This window comes from Littorina saxatilis, linkage group LG15 (genome assembly GCF_037325665.1).
Source record: "Littorina saxatilis isolate snail1 linkage group LG15, US_GU_Lsax_2.0, whole genome shotgun sequence".
NCBI lineage: Eukaryota > Metazoa > Mollusca > Gastropoda > Littorinimorpha > Littorinidae > Littorina > Littorina saxatilis.
This window is the reverse complement of record NC_090259.1, coordinates 32,502,248-32,523,544: the sequence shown is the minus strand read 5'-3', so window position 1 is coordinate 32,523,544 and position 21,297 is coordinate 32,502,248. Positions and strand designations below refer to the sequence as shown.

General features: G+C 42.0%; 1 protein-coding gene across 6 annotated transcripts; it reads left to right on the top strand.

The window, feature by feature from the left end:
• The first annotated feature begins 410 nt into the window (after positions 1-410).
• Positions 411-17,830, top strand: LOC138949098 (GTPase IMAP family member 9-like). Of its 6 annotated transcripts, none has more exons than XM_070320840.1 (8): positions 411-966; positions 5,690-6,046; positions 8,210-8,301; positions 8,892-9,073; positions 10,846-10,986; positions 11,815-11,988; positions 16,294-16,496; positions 16,935-17,830. In XM_070320840.1, exons 2-8 carry the CDS (start codon positions 5,691-5,693, stop codon positions 17,164-17,166), a joined length of 1,380 nt encoding a protein of 459 aa, XP_070176941.1. In that variant the 5' UTR covers positions 411-966; position 5,690; the 3' UTR covers positions 17,167-17,830. The 6 variants fall into 6 exon arrangements, with proteins under 6 accessions (XP_070176941.1, XP_070176940.1, XP_070176944.1 ...); XM_070320839.1 differs by having other exon boundaries at positions 413-966; positions 8,889-9,073; XM_070320843.1 differs by lacking the exon at positions 5,690-6,046 and having other exon boundaries at positions 420-966.
• Positions 17,831-21,297: the final 3,467 nt, after the last annotated feature.

Genomic DNA, 21,297 nt, shown 5'->3' with positions numbered 1-21,297 from the left:
ATATAGGCCAAATCAGGACCCCTGAGAGAGAGAGAGAGAGAGAGAGAGAGAGAGAGAGAGAGAGAGAGAGAGAGAGAGAGAGAGAGAGAGAGAGAGAGAGAGAGAACAAACTGACAACAAAGAAGGGAAGTAAGCCTTGAAGGGTTTGGTGGAGTTGTCTGCCCCATTATCGAAAGCTACTTCCGGTTATAACCATCAGAAAACAATAAATTGTGCGTTCTTACGACAATTGAGGTCTGCACTCTGTTAATGACTTTGTTATTATCATTCTCTTCAAGCCTCTCTGTCTAATAAGTCGAGCCAAAATGGGCTACGTTCAGCCTGTGTACATTTCCTTCTGTGATGTGACTATTGGATGACGTCATCGAACCTTCGTTGCCTAAGCTAATTTGAATGGAAGCTCGCGCCATCTTGTTAGCGTAGGTTCCTAAATGACTAACAGGCCTCCTGAGCGAGCCACTTTCCAAGGGCAGCTAAATTCGAGTATGGAAACAGTACTGTCGTCTGGGATGCCGTTTTCAGTATTCTCAGCGTTGAAGAATTTGTAAAGAGAAGAAACGATAACAACAGGAGAAATAAAAGTCGTGTGTGCATTTTGGGGCTTTTGGAGGGACGATTTCGAGTTTGAATCCGTTCTTGCACATGCTCCAAAGCGTGTAACATACAATCTTGCACACGTTTGCTTTAGCAGTGGCAAAGAAGGAAAGCGTGTGACATTAACTATTGATCCATTGGCATTTGACTTGATTTGGCATTTCCCGTGTTGACGCCCACACCAATCGTTTGAGTAATAAGCTGCGCAATAAGCTATACATACCAACCTATCTAGAACTGTGACTCACACGTCAAATTCAACGTGATATTTACCAGCTCAGGGATATCTTCTTCTTGTCGTTCGCTGAATTCACTGAATTGGAAGTAGTCTGTTCCCGGGCTCAGGGATATAAAGCAGGGATCTCTCTTAAGGTAGGTTTTTACAGTTTGTGTATATCTTCATGGGATTCTAGGTTTACGGCACAAGTAGTAATGAAGGATTGAATTGTAACTAAAAGGAGATTGCTACTTCCTGATTATCTGGTCATGGTGTCGACGCCATGAAACTGCTTTCACTATACAATGCAGCGGGAGTCGCTTGTTCAGAAATAATTCTTCTCAGTTTTGATTAAACTTAAGCTCGTCGTAATTGAGTGCAGGCCACGCGACAAGACAACATACACCAGCAACATTCCATGGAAAACGTCTGCAGACAAACAGAGAGAGAGAGAGAGAGAGAGAGAGAGAGAGAGAGAGAGAGAGAGAGAGAGAGAGAGAGAGAGAGAGAGAGAGAGAGAGAGAGAGAGAGAGAGAGAGAGAGAGAGAGAGAGAGAGAGAGAGAAAGACAGAGACATAGAGAGAGAGAGAGTGAGAGACACAGAGAGAGAGGGAGAGAGACATAGAGAGACAGAGAGAGAGAGAGAGAAAGACAGAGAGAGACAGAGAGAGAGAGACAGAGAGAGAGACAGACAGACAGACAGACAGACAGACAGGCACTACTTTGACGAACAGTTTGCGCTACGAGGTTATTAAAATAGGTTCTGTCAATCCAGTCACAAGCTCAAGCTGGGATATTCAAAAGCTTTGGTATTGATCGTGTTTGAAGCATATCAATGGAATGGTGTATTGATTCGAGGTTGGCTTGTATTATTTGGCAGACGTATTGAATATTTGTTAGACCGGGAATTGTTACATTTTTCTGCGTTGCGTCATTCAATGTAAGGACCAGAGAACACGACTAGTGCGCTGCATTCTATGTTCCGTGGGGCCAAACAAAGACATGGTTAGCCTACTGCCACCATCAACTATGCTAATACAACAGAGTCTTATCGTGACCTCACAAGGCCAATACATTATTTGACCGAATGTGAGAAGAACACAACCCCGTCATTTTAAAATTCAACCATCACTTCGTCAGTCACAAAGGGGCCAACGCCTGACAAAATCCCTGTGCTGTGTAGGGTAAATCTTCCCGAAAGTCCCCCCCCCCCAACCTCTTAAAAAACCTCTTTGTTTGGGAAGAGATAACCGAAATTGGTGGTAACGACCATCAGCAAAAATAATGCTTCATGGTGCTTGCGAAGAAGTCTTAGACTTTTGCGTTCGGCAGCTTATCTATATAGATATATATAATATGCACTCGGAGATGGCGGGCAAGCCTATTCTAGAGGCGCAGAGTCTGGAACGGTCGGGGCCCTCGATGTCTGCTTCATGCATCTCTGTCAACTAATCAATCCTTTTGAATTAAGCATGGCCGGGCGCTGTGGCGGGGTGGTAAGACGTCGGCCTCTTAATCGGAAGGTCGAGGGTTCGAATCCCGGCCGCGGCCGCCTGGTGGGTTAAGTGTGGAGATTTTTCCGATCTCCCAGGTCAACTTATGTGTGTACACGCAAGCACAAGACCAAGTGCGCACGGAAAAGATCCTGTATTCCATGTCAGAGTTCGGTGGGTTATAGAAACACGATAATACCCAGCATGCTTCCTCCGAAAGCGGCGTATAGCTGCCTCAATGGCGGGGTAAAAACGGTCATACACGTAAAATTCCACTCGTTCAAAAACACGAGTGTACGGGGGAGTTTCAGCCCATGAACGCAGAAGAAGAAGAAGAATTAAGCATAGTCTCCACGCTTGATAGTTTTCGTTACATGAGTGTCCTTGTGTGTTGCGGCAGCCTTTCACTTATGGGAACCTCTCACGCCTTATCCATTTTAACCGCCATTTCCAAATGCAGCAACAACACACAAACAAACAAACAAAAACAAAAAAACTGTTAAGACCCCCGATTTAAGACACCCTTCATTTTAAGACCTTCTTTTCGGAGACTTGTTGTTCATAACTCCCAAGACAGAGAGACTGCTAACGTTCCACACAAAAAATGGAAAGATTATTGGAACGTTTTAATTTGAAAAAAATAAGACGTTCACGCGGACTTGTGTTGCTAAGATTAACACGTTCCAATACCTTACCATTCTTGTTTTGTTACTTCCCGAAATTTACCCTAATATGTGACCCTCTACCACGAAATGAGTCGCATGTCACCTCGCGCGGTTCTGCGCTGGGCTTAATATGTAGAGGTTACATGCCGAGTCTCAGTGATTATTAAAAATAATGGTCGAAGTTGGCGGATCATGAAAAATGCGAGCTTCAGCGAGCTTTTTCATGACCGCGAACTGAGACCATTATTTTTAATAATCACTGAGACGAGGTGTGTAACCTCTTTATTCCTCCTTTCTTCAGTTATTCAAAGAAAACAGGAGTTTTTGTGCGAAAGTTTGATCGAATCCGAATCACTCAACCAGTCAACCTGCGCAGGCGATCGATTAATGCGCGGTTGTATAGTTCCGTGCAAATCATTCCATTCTGTTAACACTTTTTGTCAATTTCCCTGTTTTAGACTAAAATCAAGTACACAGATATGCTGTTATTCTGCTGTGGCGGTAAAGGCAGATATTGTGTGTTCTGTTTATGTTTTAGTATCGTGTTAGGATAATGTTCTTTCGTCAAATGGGACTAGCAGACGAACTTTTGCACCCGTGTTCGAACGTTAATTACTGTATGAAGTTCAGTTTTCTGGGGAAAATAGTGTATGAAACCGCTTTATGTTGTTTAAATTGATGAGATGTGTGCATTTTGTTGCGTGTGATCTTTTTATAAAATGAAATATTGTTGAAAACTGACCGTCGGATTGCAGTCAGTGTTGTCGAAGAAACTGCGTTAAAAGAAGGGGAACTACTCTTGTCGGCAAGAGTATGAGTTACTTGCCTTGGGAATTTGCTTGTGATGAACGGTGTGTGCACGGCAGATCTAGATTCAGAAAACAACCTAACTCATGGATTTTATATGGAGATTCATGTGTTCAGGCCTGTAGTTGTTAATTTAAATGCGGTATGTTTGTATTGTTTGCTCCAGAGATGTATATTTCGTACGTATAGAGCGTTCGGAACTTTTCAGTCGCAAAAGTAGTACCAAAACAGAACAGCTTCTCAACCCATTGCGCTATCGAGGATTCAGGCTGTTGCTGGCTCGTTATTTGTTTGGTTGCTGGGTCATTATCGAAAAATAACTAGCTCTACAAGTTTACAGAGGTAAAGAAGCAGAGGGGGGAATAAAAGTCCGGGGAGTGTCTGGTAACAGTGTGAGGGTCACCTTAGTCACAGGCAACAGTTTTCGCTCTTTTCTAAAACGGTTTTCACCACTGGATAGAGCATACAAAACACTTTAAGGAAAATGTAAAAATATGAAAATCATGCACAGGTGACATGCGACTCGTTTCGTGGTGGAGGGTCACATATTATCACTCTCTCCTTCTTAAGATCTGATTGTCTCAGATTCTGGAGGTCTTAAAAGAGAAGTAATTAGGCTGTACCTGGGTCCCCGTGCAAATATTTAAAACCAACATGCGGAACTGATGTCCCTAATTGTATGACATTACTCACTCACCAACCATACGAACACAGGTACAGAGCAATAGTTGTGTTGATAACAAAACGATTCGTTTAAAAAAAAGAAGATTTAAATCGTATGCCTAATTAATTAAAGTAATTACTCTAATCATGATCAATTATCAGGCATTCATCGAGTTTTACACATAGTATCCAAAGGAAGCGTAGGGTTTCAGGCGCACAGCGGTACCACCACTCCTGACCACTAGTCCAGAAACAAAGTCACACGAAGCATTCGAAAACAGAACTCATTCGCTACGTGTCTGAACTGGAATTCCGACAGCTGTGCTTAGCGTTGCCGACACATCTGAAGTTTAATTCCGACTGATATCACGAATTTTTAACGGTGTGAACGGCCCCGCTGACTAAGTGAAACAACCCCCGCAATAAACTTCTGCCTGTCTACAGTGGAACCATTCACTGTAAACAGTTCCTTCCCTTCAATTGTTGGGAATCATTTGATTTTTTTGACGGTGTGCGACCACATGTGTGCGACCCACGTGTTTTGACTTTTCCAAGATGGCGAATCGTTCTGCTGCAAGACGTATTAACTTGAAAAGAGTGCTAGAACTTGTTTTTCAGGACGGTTCTGATCTTGACCTTAGTGATGATGATAGCGGAGAGGATATTTTAGATTCTGATGACGAGTTTGTGCCAATGGACGATGATTTGGGTGATGATTCGGACAATGAAAGTGTCGATCATGACATTGTGTATGATGAACCCATGACGTAGAAATTGTTTTTGGTTTTTTGCTGCAAAGAGGTAGTTTGACTGGATGTGAAGACAACAAAAGGTAACTATGTTCTTTCAAATGTTTCATATATTTTCTAAAAGAGCAAGTTTCAAACTTTGCAAAAATGTAAGGTAGGTAAGGTTATTTTGTGTTGTTGATTTTTAGTTGTTTTTTTTTTTTAAATGGGTCATAATCGTGCGTTGGGAGGGAACACGAGGGACAATTTAGACGCGTCCCGACTGGAACGCCGAAGAAGAAGAAGAAGAAGAAGACGCGTCCCGAATGAGTGTCGTAACCATGCACTTGGGTAACCATCCCCTTCAGAGATTTGTACCGATGTGCTCAGCACTACGTTTTTACTCAGTTCTTTTTCACCATAGTGAAAGTTCAACCTCAGAATTAAACAACAGTCTGCGTGTCATTTTGTGTTCAACTCGCATTAAATGATCTGGATTTTCTACTGTCTGTGTATGTGCAGCATGTGGGTGTGTGAAAACGTCGTCTGCCGTGCTCACAATGATGACAATATCTACCGGTGTCACAGTTGCGACGCTGTCAAACCCTACCTTTCCTCCAGAGGAGTATTCGAAAATGTTTCATTTGCCTCTGATGAATACCACAACGTGTCGCCCTCCTATGGACAGGAAGTGATGTCATATCAGTCAAGCCTTGGACATGCGCATGAGTGGGGCGGTGCTCGCCCGAAATACCAGCAGACAATGGGGAGTGCCACTACTACAGTAACTTCAGCTGACCAATGTCCGCTGATCGATCTGTCAGGCAGGGAAATGGGGGCAACAAGCGGAAACTCTTTTCGTCGTTCAGATACTATAGGGTACCATTTGGTAAATTTTAGATTTCAGATCTGTTTCAGGCAACCGGCGGATTTTCTCTTCTTTCGGAGAAACGACGGGGGGGGGGGGGGGGGGGGGGGGGGGGAGAGAGGGGGGGGGGGCAAAAGATAGGGCGCGCATCATTTGGTCAATTTTAGTTTTCTGTTTCAGGCAACTGTAAAGAATGATGGGCAACACAATAAATCAAACTAAAAAAAAAGGTCATTTGAAACTGATAAGAATGATTAAATTGTATACAATGGTTGTTCACAATACAAAATAAAGGTGTAGCTGTCTTGCACGTGCAGTTACGGTTCAGATTTCCGCATAGTATGTTCCCCGTCATCTTGCCATGGAGTGAAGCAACAACAGCCTGGCTCATTCATGGGCAGAGTGCCAACCGTTTTCAAAATTATAATCGCAGATTGCCATACATGTCGTAAAAAAAATAAATTACAATTCAACATGAAATTACAACTCCGCGTAGAGCGCACAGCACTGAACATGTTTGGTATGTATCTTTAGGAAAGGATAGTCTCATCCTATGTAAAGAGCCTGGTCGGATGTTCATTGATATGCAATGGGATACACACGGGAAGGTAAATACCATTGTTGTTTACGTGATGATCTTAAAGATGCTGCTCCTCTCAGAGCACTCTTCAAGCAACGATTTGTCTTTTTTGTCGCAGATAAAGATAATATAAACAGTCAAATCATTTACACAAATATCCCACAGATGACTACACATATCTTTAAATGTTACCATCCAAATGACATTTCTGCGGTTTGTCGGTTCGCATTCCCTCCAAAATGTAATTCATATTCCCCGTGATAACGTTTTGGAGCTAAAGGCTGTGTGCGGTGTGCCAAAATGGACCCAAATAAAAAACAAAAACAATTTTCTTACGTAATCAAACACAACGTCTTGAAGTAAACTACCCAGTATAGAAAGAATTCTCTCTTTCGTTGAGACTAAAAGACTTCCTTGTAGGCTTTTGGCGTACATAATTAGTTCACGTGCGGGACCTGATCAAGGACAATGAGGAAAATTAATTCGCACATTTTTTGCTGTCGCAGTTTTCGACTCCTGGCAAGAAGGCCAATGAAAATTAGTATTATGTCAAATAGATAGATCCCTAGAGGCTCCGTGCACCTGTAAGTGAGAAGCACAGTAATTTTAAAGTCTTGTTGTCAGACTATAGACATATAGTGTTTCAATATGTAATCGGAAGACTATCATATATTCTGGAGTTTAATTTGGCAGAAACCCGTTTTGAAATGACCTAACAAGTACTGTACTTTCTTCTCAATTCCCGTCGCGATATAACCTTGAATGGTTGAAAACGACGTTAAACACCAAATAAAGAAAGAAAGAAAGATTCTTCTCAATTCGTGCCGGTTTTAACACGACATTTTACTCCACGAAACATTTACTCCGGAGTAAAACTTTCGAACGAAATTCTTACTCCGAGTACACTGCAACATTTAAAACAAAATCATGTGCTTTTGCATTTTGGAAATAAATTCTATTGATTGATTGACCTTTCGTACGAGAAAAGAACTCTCCAAGGCACGAAAAAATGTCTCCCTCCACGAAATTTGTACTCCCCATTTTTTGTACTTCCAGAAAAAAATCTCATACGCGAAAATGGGATGCGGGCGAAGGGTTAATGCCAATATGTGATCTCGCGCAAACGAATGTCACGCTACTCTCCCTCCACCCCTTCCACCACTAAGACTAACAGAGGACGAGGGAGTAAATATTTCGTACACCTGGCATGAGGAGTTAAATTGATCGTGTTAGGGTGAAGTAATTTATTCGTTATTTATTCGTCAGGGGAGTAACATTTTTGTACGAAATGTTTACTCGGAACTCACCTGTCGTGGGGAGTAATTTTCTCGTGTAATGGGGGAGTACTTTTTTCGTAAAGGGAGTAATATTTTCGTACGAAATGTTTACTCCGGAGTAAAAATCTCGTGGGAGTAATTTTCTCGTGTTACACCGGCCTTCTATTTTCCTCATTGAAGTAGAAAGGCATACAGTTCAAAATAGCTCTCATAGCAACAAAGAAGTGTCTGAGGTGAGTCTACTTTATAGCAAGGTTATTTACATGTATTTGTTAAGGGGTACCATACTGCTTCATAAGTTTTTCTTCGTTCTACAGCATAGACCACAAAAACACAATGGAATCACAAACAATAACCGGACCCGCAGGAAGGCAGGCACAGTCTGCAAATAGTGCAGGGACGACGTTTGGTAAGTGTCACGTGTTAGTGCTATTGTGCATTGTGTGTGTGTGTGTGTGTGTGTGTGTGTGTGTGTGTGTGTCTGTGTGCCTGAGAGAGAGAGTGTGTGTGTGTGTGTGTGTGTTTGTGTGTGTGTGTTTGTGTGTGTGTGTTTGTGTGTGTGTGTTTGTGTGTGTGTGTGTGTCTGAAAGAGAGTGTGCGCGCGTGTGTGTGTGTGTGTGTGTGTGTGTGTGTGTGTGTGTGCTTCTGAAAGAGAGTGCGTGTGTGTGTGTGTGTGCGTGTGTGTGTGTGTGTGTGTGTGAGAGAGAGTGCGTGTGTGTGTGTGCGCGTGTGTGTGTGTGTGTGTGTGTGTGTGTGTCTGAGAGAGAGTGCGTGTGTGTGTGTGTGTGTGTGTTTGTGTGTGTGTGTGTTTGTGTTTGTGTGTGTGTGTGTGTGTGTGTCTGTGTCTGTGTGTCTGTCTGTGAGTGTGTGAACATATGTGTGTGCGTGTCTGTGTGGCTGTGTGTGTGTCTGTCTGTCTGTGAGTGTGTGAACATTTTTGTGCATGTGGGTGTGTGTGTTTTCCAAAACCAAAATCTGCGTTGAACTGAACCACAGCAGCAGACGTGGGTTTCCCAGACACAGAGTGCCGTCTGGTGTTGGTCGGGATGACTGGCAACGGGAAGAGTTCTACTGGCAACACAATTCTGGGTCTAACCCGCTTTGAAGTAGGAGATGGATTCGACTCGCAAACCCCATCCTGCCAGATGTACAAAGCCGTCAGATTCGGTGTCCCCGTTGAGGTAGGTCATCTTTATGAACTCCAAAAAACACAGATAGACTGATAACGTTCCAATAACCTACCATTCTTGTTTAATAAAAACATTCTTTATCTTTACGAACATGTCGCCATATCCTCCGAATGTCCAGGGATCATGTGCGAGAAAATTACCAAATTGGTGGAAAGCAAGCGCTGGGTCGTTGGAATTGAGATTCTTGGGATGTCAACCAATCCGAATCAGCGCTTATGCCCCACCCAGTTGGGCACTTGTTCAAAATTGTCTCGGATGGACGGACAGGTCTTTGAACTATTGTAAGGGTTTATGTTTATAATCACCACAACTGTTATGGAAATACTTCATGACAGAAGGACAGGCGGGTATATCGATTCGGGAGGTATATAATTAAGTTCATGCCACAATAAGAAGAACACATGGTTAATTTCCTAAGTACGGAAATCTTTCCGTGTATAATAGCGTGTTAGTTTAGCGCCTAATTTTTTTTGTTACAATGACTATGTTCCTTAGACTTTGTTCTTTATTAGTTGAACGTAAAGGCGATTCTTTATTGAGCCCGAAGTCGACTTCGCGAAGACATCGCGAAGTCTTTTTACCGAAAACTCAGTGCTAAAGCTCTGTGCGTCCAGCTTCGCGAAGTATACTAAGCGTAGTCGACTTCGCCTAATTAAAGACAGGCTTTAAGGAGGTCCTTAATTATTGAGCCCGAAGTCGACTTCGCGAAGTCTTTTTTTAATTATAGAAAACTCAGACGGGCGCAGTGGCGTGGTGGTAAGACGTCGGCCTCCTAATCGGGAGGTCATGAGTTCGAATCCCGGTCGCTGCCGCCTGGTGGGTTAAGAGTGGAGATTTTTCCGATCTCCCAGGTCAACTTATGTGCAGACCTGCTAGTGACTTAACCCCCTTCGTGTGTACACGCAAGCACAAGACCAAGTGCGCACGGAAAAGATCCTGTAATCCATGTCAGAGTTCTGTGGGTTATGGAAACACGAAAATACCCAGCATGCCTACTCAACGAAAGCGGAGTGAAGCTGACTATGCTCTCAGAGTATAGTGTGGGGAACCCAAATGGGCAAACGAGCTCACACGTAACCAGAAAATTCTGGAACGCTGAAGAAGAAGAATAGAAAACTCAGTGTTAAAGCTTCGCGCAGCCAGCTTCGCGAAGCATACTTTGCGTAGTTGACTTCGCCCAGTTAATGACAGGCTTTAAGGCGTGAAAGGCAGTAAGTAAGTAAGTAAGTTTAAGGCGGTCCTTAATTATTGAGCCCGAAGTCGACTTCGCGAAGTCTTTTTTTGTACAGACAACTCTGGGTGCGGCCAGCTTCGCGAAGCATATACTTCGCGTAGTCGACTTCGCCCAATTAATAATTAATGACAGGCTTTAGGTACTGTACTGTCTGTCCTCTTCTTTACTGATTTTCTTCTTTCTCTTTCTGTCAACTCTCCTTTCATTTTATTTGCTGATGAAAACCTTGTGTTGAAACCGGTCCGTGTTCATGTTCATGTTGTGTTGTCCATATTTCTGAAGAAAACGATTTGGTTTATCAGTTATTATTCAGATAATTACAAATAACAAGGCCGCACACAATCAATGAAACAAATGGAGCACAACAAGCTACGCTTATGAGCATGTTTTTAAACACAATATAATATCTGATTTGGCGGACGAATATAACGTTTGTCGGATAACGATAAGAAGATTACATTTTGTAAAAGGGGAAATAGAGGAGGAGAGTACATTTTCATCGTGATCTTGTTCTTGCCCTCGTTTTCAGGTTGTGGACACGCCAGGATTTTTTGACACGAACACGTCGGAGGAGCTGCTACTGAAAGAGATCCGGAACTGCATTGGAATGGTCCTCCCCGGCCCTCACGCGCTGTGTGTGGTGATTGGGGGGCGCTTTACGGCAGACCAGGTGAGAACAATCTGACTGACTAATTCTTCTTGACGTCCTCAGAGGCAATTAGACCTATTAAGGACACCATTGTTGATTCGCTAGGAAGTGAGAACATACACCACAAGGGGTGATTAACGTTTGTAAAATTCACTTCACCATCGCCCCAAAATGGCTCCTCATATATTAACAGGACGAGATTTTCGACTCCTCGATCGTATTCAAATTTATTTATTTCTACTAATTTGCTAAGACGCGAAGACCTTATTATATATATTGATCAAAAGATTGAGATGTAATGTAGAACATCCTGCTAAATTGTTTTTCTCCACACGAGATTTATGACTTACCTCATGACGGCTTCAGGGGGAGACATACTAATCGAGTCTGGACGAGAAGTCGACCATAGAACTAGGTCAGAATAGCAATTATATCTTAAAGCTTCTATCATGAAAACTTGTTAAGAGATTGTGAAGGTATGCACATTTGAAAACTTTGCTGCCAGCTCTTTATAACTCTCGCTTATCCCGTTGTCAACCGCTCGAGATAGGCAGTTTGCAACTTCTAACTAAAATGAGGTAGAAAGATGGTTCAGAATTTTTTTCTTTATGCATACCCTTTATTCTACGTGCACAATAGCGTGTTAACCTGACACTCAAAAATGACATAGGTGATTATATCTGATGAGCGTGACGCTTTGCATGCTGTATCTGACAGATGATCACCACAACATGTTTCAACACAAGTATTCACAAGATTGTAACACGTACGCCTTCCGTCTATTGCAAAACTCTGTCTAACGTTTTGTTTCTATGTCTTTCCAACATTATTATTTTCTTTGTTTTAAAGGTTGAAACCGTGGAACAGATTCGCACCTTGTTTGGACCCGAGGTTTTGCGTCACATGATCGCCATCTTCACGTTTGGCGACAAACTGGCCAGAGGTCAAGGTGAAGGTCGTTGCGAGGATTATGTGAAGGAGAAACTGGAGAGGGCACCACCAGCACTCCGGAAACTGATCAAGGTAACTTCTACCGGTTCTACAGCCTGTCCTTAACTGGGCGAAGTAGACTTAGCGAAGTATACTTCGCGAAGCTGGCCGTAAGAAGCTTTAGCACTGAGTTTTCGGTAAAAAGACTTTGCAAAGTCGACTTCGGGCTCAATTAAGGACAGAATACAAAATCTTTAATTGCCCAGGGTTGGGAATTTGTGATGACATTGCGGTTAACAAACATTTCAATCCAGCCATTTACACCAGCACACGCATCATTTATACAAACTGATCAACAACATTAATTTAACAAGTCGCGTAAGGCGAAAATACAACATTTAGTCAAGTAGCTGTCGAACTCACAGAATGAAACTGAACGCAATGCAACGCAGCAAGACCGTATACTCGTAGCATCGTCAGTCCACTGCTCACGGCAAAGGCAGTGAAATTGACAAGAAGAGCGGGGTAGTAGTTGCGCTGAGAATGATAGCACGCTTTTCTGTACCTCTCTTCGTTTTAACTTTCTGAGCGTGTTTTTAATCCAAACATATCATATCTATATGTTTTTGGAATCAGGAACCGACAAGGAATAAGGTGAAAATGTTTTTAAATTGATTTCGACAAATTAATTTTGATAATAATTTTTATATATTTAATTTTTAGAGCTTGTTTTTAATCCAAATAAAACATATTTATATGTTTTTTGAATCAGCAAATGATGGAGAATAAGATGAACGTAAATTGGAATCGTTTTATAAAATAAAATTTTGTTGTACAATTTTCAGATTTTTAATGACCAAAGTCATTAATTAATTTTTAAGCCACCAAGCTGAAATGCAATACCGAAGTCCGGGCTTCGTCGAAGATTACTTGACCAAAATTTCAACCAATTTGGTTGAAAAATGAGGGCGTGACAGTGCCGCCTCAACTTTCACGAAAAGCCGGATATGACGTCATCAAATACATTTATCAAAATAATGAAAAAACAGTCTCGGGATATCATACCCAAATTTCATAAAGATCGGTCCAGTAGTTTAGTCTGAATCGCTCTACACACACACACACACACACACAGACACACACACGCTCGCACGCACATACACCACGACCCTCGTCTCGATTCCCCCCTCTACGTTAAAACATTTAGTCAAAACTTAACTAAATGTAAAAACAACACTGGACACCATAAGCATAAAAATACATTCACTAATACTAGCAGTATACACTCGAGCTTCCTCGCCTCAAGTCACACACACACACACACACACACACACACACACACACACACACACACACACACACACTGACACTAACACACACACACACACACACACACACACACGCGCACACACACACACACACACACACACGCGCGCGCGCACACACACACACGTCACTGTCTCATGCATTTTTTTTACGAGACAGAAATCGCAGTCGCTGGTAGAAATAACAAAAATAACAAATTAAAACATAAAATGCAATAAACATGTATAGATCTGGTGGTCAGCGAATTAAATCACACACACACACACACACGCCTTTTTATAGATAAGTATCACAGAACTGAGCACCATGTTGAAGTTAAAGTAGATTACACAGCACTTTCCGCAATCAATAACACCAGACTAATTCAGGGACGCGCGGGTATCGTCTTGACCGCTTGTGGGAAGAAACTCTGTTTAGGTACCCTTCCTTGCGATGTAGACCCATCTCGTGAAGCATCATACATGGGTGAAAGTAGCCCGTCAATTGACTGAAATCCGTCAATCTGTAAATAAGTCTGACGGAAATTCCGTCAATCCGCAATTTTTATTAATTTTTTTTATTTTTTTAAAATTTTTTTTTTTTAAAAAAGCGGAACGCGTTTTCGAACTGCTATGCGGTAAACCCCGTAGGTGAGGTTTCTTCGCTTTCGGATTCGCTCTGCATCACGATACAAAAAAAGTTCTCTCGCGTTTTGGCAGGCATTACGAAGTGGTGACACGATTTCTGCGACAAAGATGCCGGTTTTGACGGAAAACACATGGACAGATCTTATTGATGCTGGTCTAGCCAACAAATGGCGATGGGACTGGTTGGAGTTCATGAAACTAAAACTGTGTGTGATAAGTTTGGTGCTTGAATCTCAAGTGCTTTTCCTTGAGAACTTTGCACTATAAGAGATGCTACTGCTTAGTTGCTACTTTGTGCAGTGCATAGCAAAAATCTACAGTCTGGCAGAAGTGTGCACCACAGAATACAACAAGTCGCGTAAGGCGAAAATACAACATTTAGTCAAGTAGCTGTCGAACTCACAGAATGAAACTGAACGCAATGCAACGCAGCAAGACCGTATACTCGTAGCATCGTCAGTCCACCGCTCACGGCAAAGGCAGTGAAATTGACAAGAAGAGCGGTAGTATAGTTGCGCTGAGAAGGATAGCACGCTTTTCTGTACCTCTCTTCGTTTTAACTTTCTGAGCGTGTTTTTAATCCAAACATATCATATCTATATGTTTTTGGAATCAGGAACCGACAAGGAATAAGCTGAAAATGTTTTTAAATTGATTTCGAAAATTTATTTTTGATAATAATTTGTATATATTTAATTTTCAGAGCTTGTTTTTAATCCAAATATAACATATTTATATGTTTTTGGAATCAGCAAATGATGGAGAATAAGATGAACGTAAATTTGGATCGTTTTATAAAAAAAATATTTTTTTTACAATTTTCAGATTTTTAATGACCAAAGTCATTAACTAATTTTTAAGCCACCAAGCTGAAATGCAATACCAAAGTCCGGGCTTCGTCGAACATTACTTGACCAAAATTTCAACCAATTTGGTTGAAAAATGAGGGCGTGCCAGTGCCGCCTCAAAGACATTTATCAAAAAAATGAAAAAAACGTCTGGGGATATCATACCCAGGAACTCTCATGTCAAATTTCATAAAGATCGGTCCAGTAGTTTAGTCTGAATCGCTCTACACACACACACAGACAGACACACACACACACACACACACACACACACACACACACACACACACACACACACACACACACGCACGCACATACACTACGACCCTCGTCTCGATTCCCCCCTCGATGTTAAAACATTTAGTCATAACTTGACTAAATGTAAAAAGAATGAATTCTGTGGTGTGCACAGACTCAGAGGAAATTGCCTGTGCCTAATTTATTTCGTAACTGGAACCTAATACAGAATATTTTATTTTTTTAATTTTTATTTTTTATTTTTTTTATTTTGTGTGTGCGTCTAAGTAGAAAGATGCTCTTATCCCACGTGACAATATGTGGTGGTTGTTGCCCTCCTTTCTGCATTTTTGTCTTACGTATGGTCTGCACGTTCCTCTGTAAACTTTTTACATTTAGTCAAGTTTTGACTAAATGTTTTAACGTAGAGGGGGGAATCGAGACGAGGGTGTGGTGCATGTGTGTGTGTGTGTGTGTGTGTGGAGCGATTTAGAGAAAACTACAAGACCGATCTTCATGAAATTTTACAAGGGAGTTCCTGGGTATAATATCCCCAGACGGTTTTTTCATTTTTTGGATAAATGTCTTTGATGACGTCATATCCGGCTTTTCGTGAAAGTTGAGGCGGCACTGTCACGCTCTCATTTTTAAACCAAATTGGTTGAAATTTTGGTCAAGTAGTCTTCGACGACGCCCGGACTTTGGTATTGCATTTCAGCTTGGAAGCTTACAAATTAATTTATGAGTTTGCTCATTAAAGTTGTCATTAAAATCGATTTTTCGCAAACAGATTTAAAATTGATTGCATCGTATTCTTCATGACATTCTGAATCTAAAAATATATACATATGTCATGTTTACTCTTAAAATGTGATCACAATTAACGAAAATAGATTAATTAGTCTTACGATTAAAATTTAAGAAATCGATCCAAAAATGATTTCATCTTATTCTTTATCGTTTCCTGATTCCAAAAACATATAGATATGATAGGTTGTATTCAAAACAAGCTCAGAAAATTAACACGAATACAGAAAAGCGCGCTTTCCTGCTTAGCACAATACGCTACCGCGCTATTCTGGCGTGTGCATATCACTGCGTTTTGCACGTGGGAGGTGAGCGATTTCCTTCTCGCGGAGATTGACGAAGCTGTACTGTCTTGGTGAAAAAAATACAGTGCGTTCAGTTTCATTCCGTGAGTTCGACAGCTTGACTAAATGTAGTAATTTCGCGCGCCTTACGCGACTTGTTTAACTTGTGTGCGTTCATGTCTTCAAAAATTGTGCCCGTTAAAGCCAAAGATACAACATTCAACCAATTCAAACTGACAGTCGCCATTTTTTCTTACCCAATTTTCTCAGGAGGACCTCGACAACCGATTTGTTGTGTTTAACAACGTCGGCAGCCTCCAAGAGCGTGAGAGTCAAGTGCGCGAGCTCTTGCTTGTCGTCAAAAAACTGTTGCATGGCAACGGGGGAAGGCCCTACACCGACAAGCTGCTGGCGGATTGTCAGAATGCCATCAGCAACTATGAGAGGAGACTTATCGGCCTCCTTAATAGAGAGTAAGATTCTCTTCTGTTATATCTCTCCCTCGGCCTTTTTTTGTGTGTGTATAGTTTCAATAGCGGGAACTGTTTACGGTCGTGTTCTGATGTGATTGTATCTATTTTGCGAGAGTGACAAACACAGAAAAACACCCCCCACCCCCACACCCACCCCCCCCCCACACACACACACACCACCCCCCACACACACACACACACAAGCACACACTCACACACACACATACACACACACACACATACACATACACACACACACACAAGCACACACGCACACACTGCACACTCACACCCACACACACACACACACACACACACACACACACCCGCGCGCGCGCGCGCACATCTGCTTAGTTTCACCCACTACTGGCAACATATGACCTACAACCTACAACTGTACATCTCCATTCCTCTCTCGATTTGAATTGTTGTTTGCAGTGACCCTATGACGCGACAAGAAGTCCGACGCGTGTTCCGAGCTCTGCTGGAAAAGGATGAAAACACCAAGGACCTGCTGGAAAAGCTACTGGACACGCAAGAGGACACTTCAGTCGCAATGGTGGAACTGGAAGAGACGCAGGAGATCATGGGGAAGATGATTAAGGATCACAAGCAGGAAACTGACGACTTGCATGCGCGTCTTAAAAAACGCCGATGTGACATTTTGTAAATTTATATATGTAGAGTCTTAAACGAATCCATGGTTGGATGATGGTACCAACAGAGATATTAACTATAACAAATACACACACACACACACACACACACACACACACACACACACACACACACACACACAGACACACACACGCAGTCTGTCACAAACTAAAGGTAGTTTGTGACAGACTGCGTGTGTGTGTGTGTGTGTGTGTGTGTGTGTGTGTGTGAGTGTGTGTGTGTGTGTGTGTGTGTGTGTGTGCGTGCGTGCGTACATGGATGTGTGTGTATGTGTGCGTGCGTGTGTGTGTTTGTGTTTGTGTCTGTGGCCGTAGGTGTATGTGCGTGTGTGCGTGCGTGCGTGCACGCGCGCGCGCGCGCGTGTGTGTGTGTGTGTGTGTGTGTGTGTGTGAGTGGGTGTATGTGCATGTCTGCGCGCGCGCGTGTATCTCTCGGCCTCTTTCTCTCTTTTACCATGAAATCTCTGAAGTCGACGTTCTCATTTTTAGTAAGCGTTTTATTATGAACCAAAAAGACGACACAGTAATACTGCACTGATATCATATACTCTCCAATAAAACCCATTCATTGTGTTCCTGTATTTTATGTCTGTGATCGCCGCCACTGAATGGCAATTGTCCTTGTTTTTACAAGGACAGTAAACTTTGAAGTCTTTAGTCTTGTCTTGAGTGTTGTTTGTCATTTATTGCTCTCTTCAGTGGGATATAGAGGGTGAAATGATATTGGAATGAATGTTTAAGATGAAGTACACATGCAATGTCGCAATACCTTTTTTTTGCTACCTTTAGTTTGTGACAGACTGCGCGTGTGTGTGTGTGTGTGTGTGTGTGTGTGTGTGTGTGTGTGTGTATGTGTGTGTGTGTGTGTGTGTGTGTGTGTGTGTGTGTGTGAGTGCTTGCGTACGTGCGTGCACGTGTATGTGTATGTATTTGTTTCTATATATCTCTCTGTGTTTAGCATTGCAAAATACAAATTAATTGACAACTTTTTTATACAATAAATCGCTGGGTGACAGTTCAAACAGCAATTAATCAAAGCTATGATCTGTATGAAAGTTTTTGTCTTGTGCACGTGGATTAAAAAAAAAATTTTTAATTTATTTTACACAATTAAAAGAATTATTAGAGTAAAATAAAACATTAAAACGTTCATAATAAACAATAGTAAACAAGAATTAAAAAAAAAATAGACCGCCCATGCCGGGAATCGAACCCGGATCCCTTTGGCCACCAAGCCACCACCTTCAATCACTGTGTGTCCCTGTCGCTCTCTCTCGTGCTCTCTGTCTCTCTTTCAGTCTCACCGAGACCGAACACTGCATTGTAGTTTCTTTGCCGAGACCAAAATCCCCACCCGCTGGCTGGCTTGCAAATCGTCTCGCATGCGATACGCATCCTTTTCTCGTGTTCGGCGGTTCTTTTTGGCGAAGTGCCTCCCCCCGCCAAACCTCCCCCCGTTAAGAGTCGTTTTTGTGGATTATTTGGCATTTAGGTCCCAGGTAACATTATGAAGTTTTAATACGATCAATCGGACCTATTATCAAGTTAGTGTATCAACTTTTGAACGAACTGCGCCCAGTAGTTTCCCAGCAATAAGCTGTTAAGTCGAGACAGACAGACACACACACACACAATTAAAGTCTGCAGGACCCTCCTACTGCATACTCGTGGAAGAAAATCTTTATTAAGAAAGTTCATGCAGTTATATCAGATTAAGTACGGCATTCTTCAATTTCGGTTATTTTGTGTGCATCGCGTCTTGATCTAATTGTTCGTATACCAGTGGGGCTGGTTGGAATTGGATAGACTTCGGATTGTGGGAAACAGTAACAAAGAGGAATAGGGATCGCGACGCTGAAGCATTGGGCTGACTCTCTTGTTAAGATTTTTCAGAGTTGTTTGGTGTAAGTCATTTCAGATGCGTTTTCATGGGTTTTTCGATTGAAACAAAATGCGCATCACAGCTGATTTATCACTGTAATGCTATCGGTGTGTTTACAATTTGGCTTACTTCAAGGAATGTGACAATAGCGTACGTCTTTTGGAGAAAAAAATACAATATTATTGCAACTCTTTTTAATCTAATAAAAAACTTTTGTCCTTAAACAAATACCATGCAATTATTGTTTAAAAAAAAAGTGACACAAAGTTCCTGGGCGTGTTCGGCGATCGTGACAGGAGTTATAAACGAATCATACACGAACGATACAGCTATATAACTGCTGTGCATACACGTACAAGGATAAAAGTGTGAAAAAAGCGTTATCCAGATATAAGCTCCATAATGCTAAAACAACGGAGCTCCACTAGACATGCTACGTATTTAAGTGATCGGACAACCGCAGACCAAGGAGCTGTGTTACAGGGAACAAACAACGCAGGTCACCACTCTTGCGTTGATATACGGAGGACACGGCAAGCTCCCACAGCTGGTTTGCGTATAGTAGAAAACGTCCCCATCCTGATCATTGGAAGACCCCGGTCTGTTCTCTACCTGAGCGTCCAGACACACAAACTCTGTCGCTGCTGATGCGCTACTATGATGTCCCGCCAGGTGCCCGGTGTACTGCAATGCCCAGCCCGGGGGGCAGTTGAGGGTGGCGGGCACCATGATGGTGGTGGAGTGAGGGGCGCGGCACAGGGCACAGGGCACGTCCCAGTTCTCGTGCCCAGGAAAGTTAAGGCGGCACTGTCACGCCCTCATTTTTCAACCAAATTGGTTGAAAATTTGGTCAAGTAATGTTCGACGAAGCCCGGACTTCGGTATTGCATTTCAGCGTGGTGGCTTAAAAATTAATTATGGCTTTGGTCATTAAAAATCTGAAAATTGTAAAAAAAAAAATTTGTTTTTTAAAACGATTCCAATTTACGTGCATCTTATTTGCCATCAATTGCTGATTCCAAAAACATATAAATATGTTATATTTGGATTAAAAACAAGCTCTGAAAATTAAATATATAAAAATTATTATCAAAATTAAATTTTCGAAATCAATTTAAAAACACTTTCATCTTATTCTTTGTCGGTTCCTGATTCCAAAAACATATAGATATGATATGTTTGGATTAAAAACACGCTCAGAAAGTTAAAACGAAGAGAGGTACAGAAAAGCGTGCTATCCTTCTCAGCGCAACTACTACCCCGCTCCTCTTGTCAATTTCACTGCCTTTGCCGTGAGCGGTGGACTGACGATGCTACGAATATACGGTCTTGCTGCGTTGCATTGCGTTCAGTTTCATTCTGTGAGTTCGACAGCTACTTGACTAAATGTTGTATTTTCGCCTTACGCGACTTGTTAAGAAATTGGTTTATAAAACAAAAATCTACAGCAAGGAGTCAGGGTGTGCCTTTAAATTCACATCGGCGTCTGGCCAAGGACAACGCAGTTGACAAACACTCTGGCAGTCATGATCAGATGCTTAGATATGTAGGCTGGACCTCTTCAGTGTGAACCTCGCCAGACATGTGGGCACCAAGTTGAGAGAGCAATATAAGGACAATGCCAGGTTTGAGTAACATCCTTTTCACAATGGATATGCGGATTCATAATCGTTCAAAGGTCAATATTTATAATGATAACTCGATCGTTGTAGTATTGTTACTAATTATCAAAAATATTGTCGGGAGGTTTGTATAATGTACAACATTTTTCGAATATCGACCGAAACGAAACAGGAAAAAAAAAGTCCATAAAAAAATAAAACGCACACAGGCTACTTATTTTAACGCACGTGAAATACAAAATTCGGACTGTAGTAAAGAATGCAAAGTGAGTACTATGTGAAACACTAACAGTGAGCTTTAGGTTTGTCTGCATGCTCTTCGTATGACTGGCAGTTTGTTATTGTTGATGGATGCATGGCAAAAAGCCAGCCAGCCAGCCACAGATATGAACATAAGCAAAGACACACACAGGCACACATATACTCAGATAGAGTAAAATACACAGAGACTCACAGAGACACACACACACACATAGATATATCCCCACAAACACGAACACATATAGAGACAGAGACACAGAGACACAGATTAACACACACACACACACACACACACACAGACATACACACACACACACACACACACACACACACAAATACACACATACACACACACACAC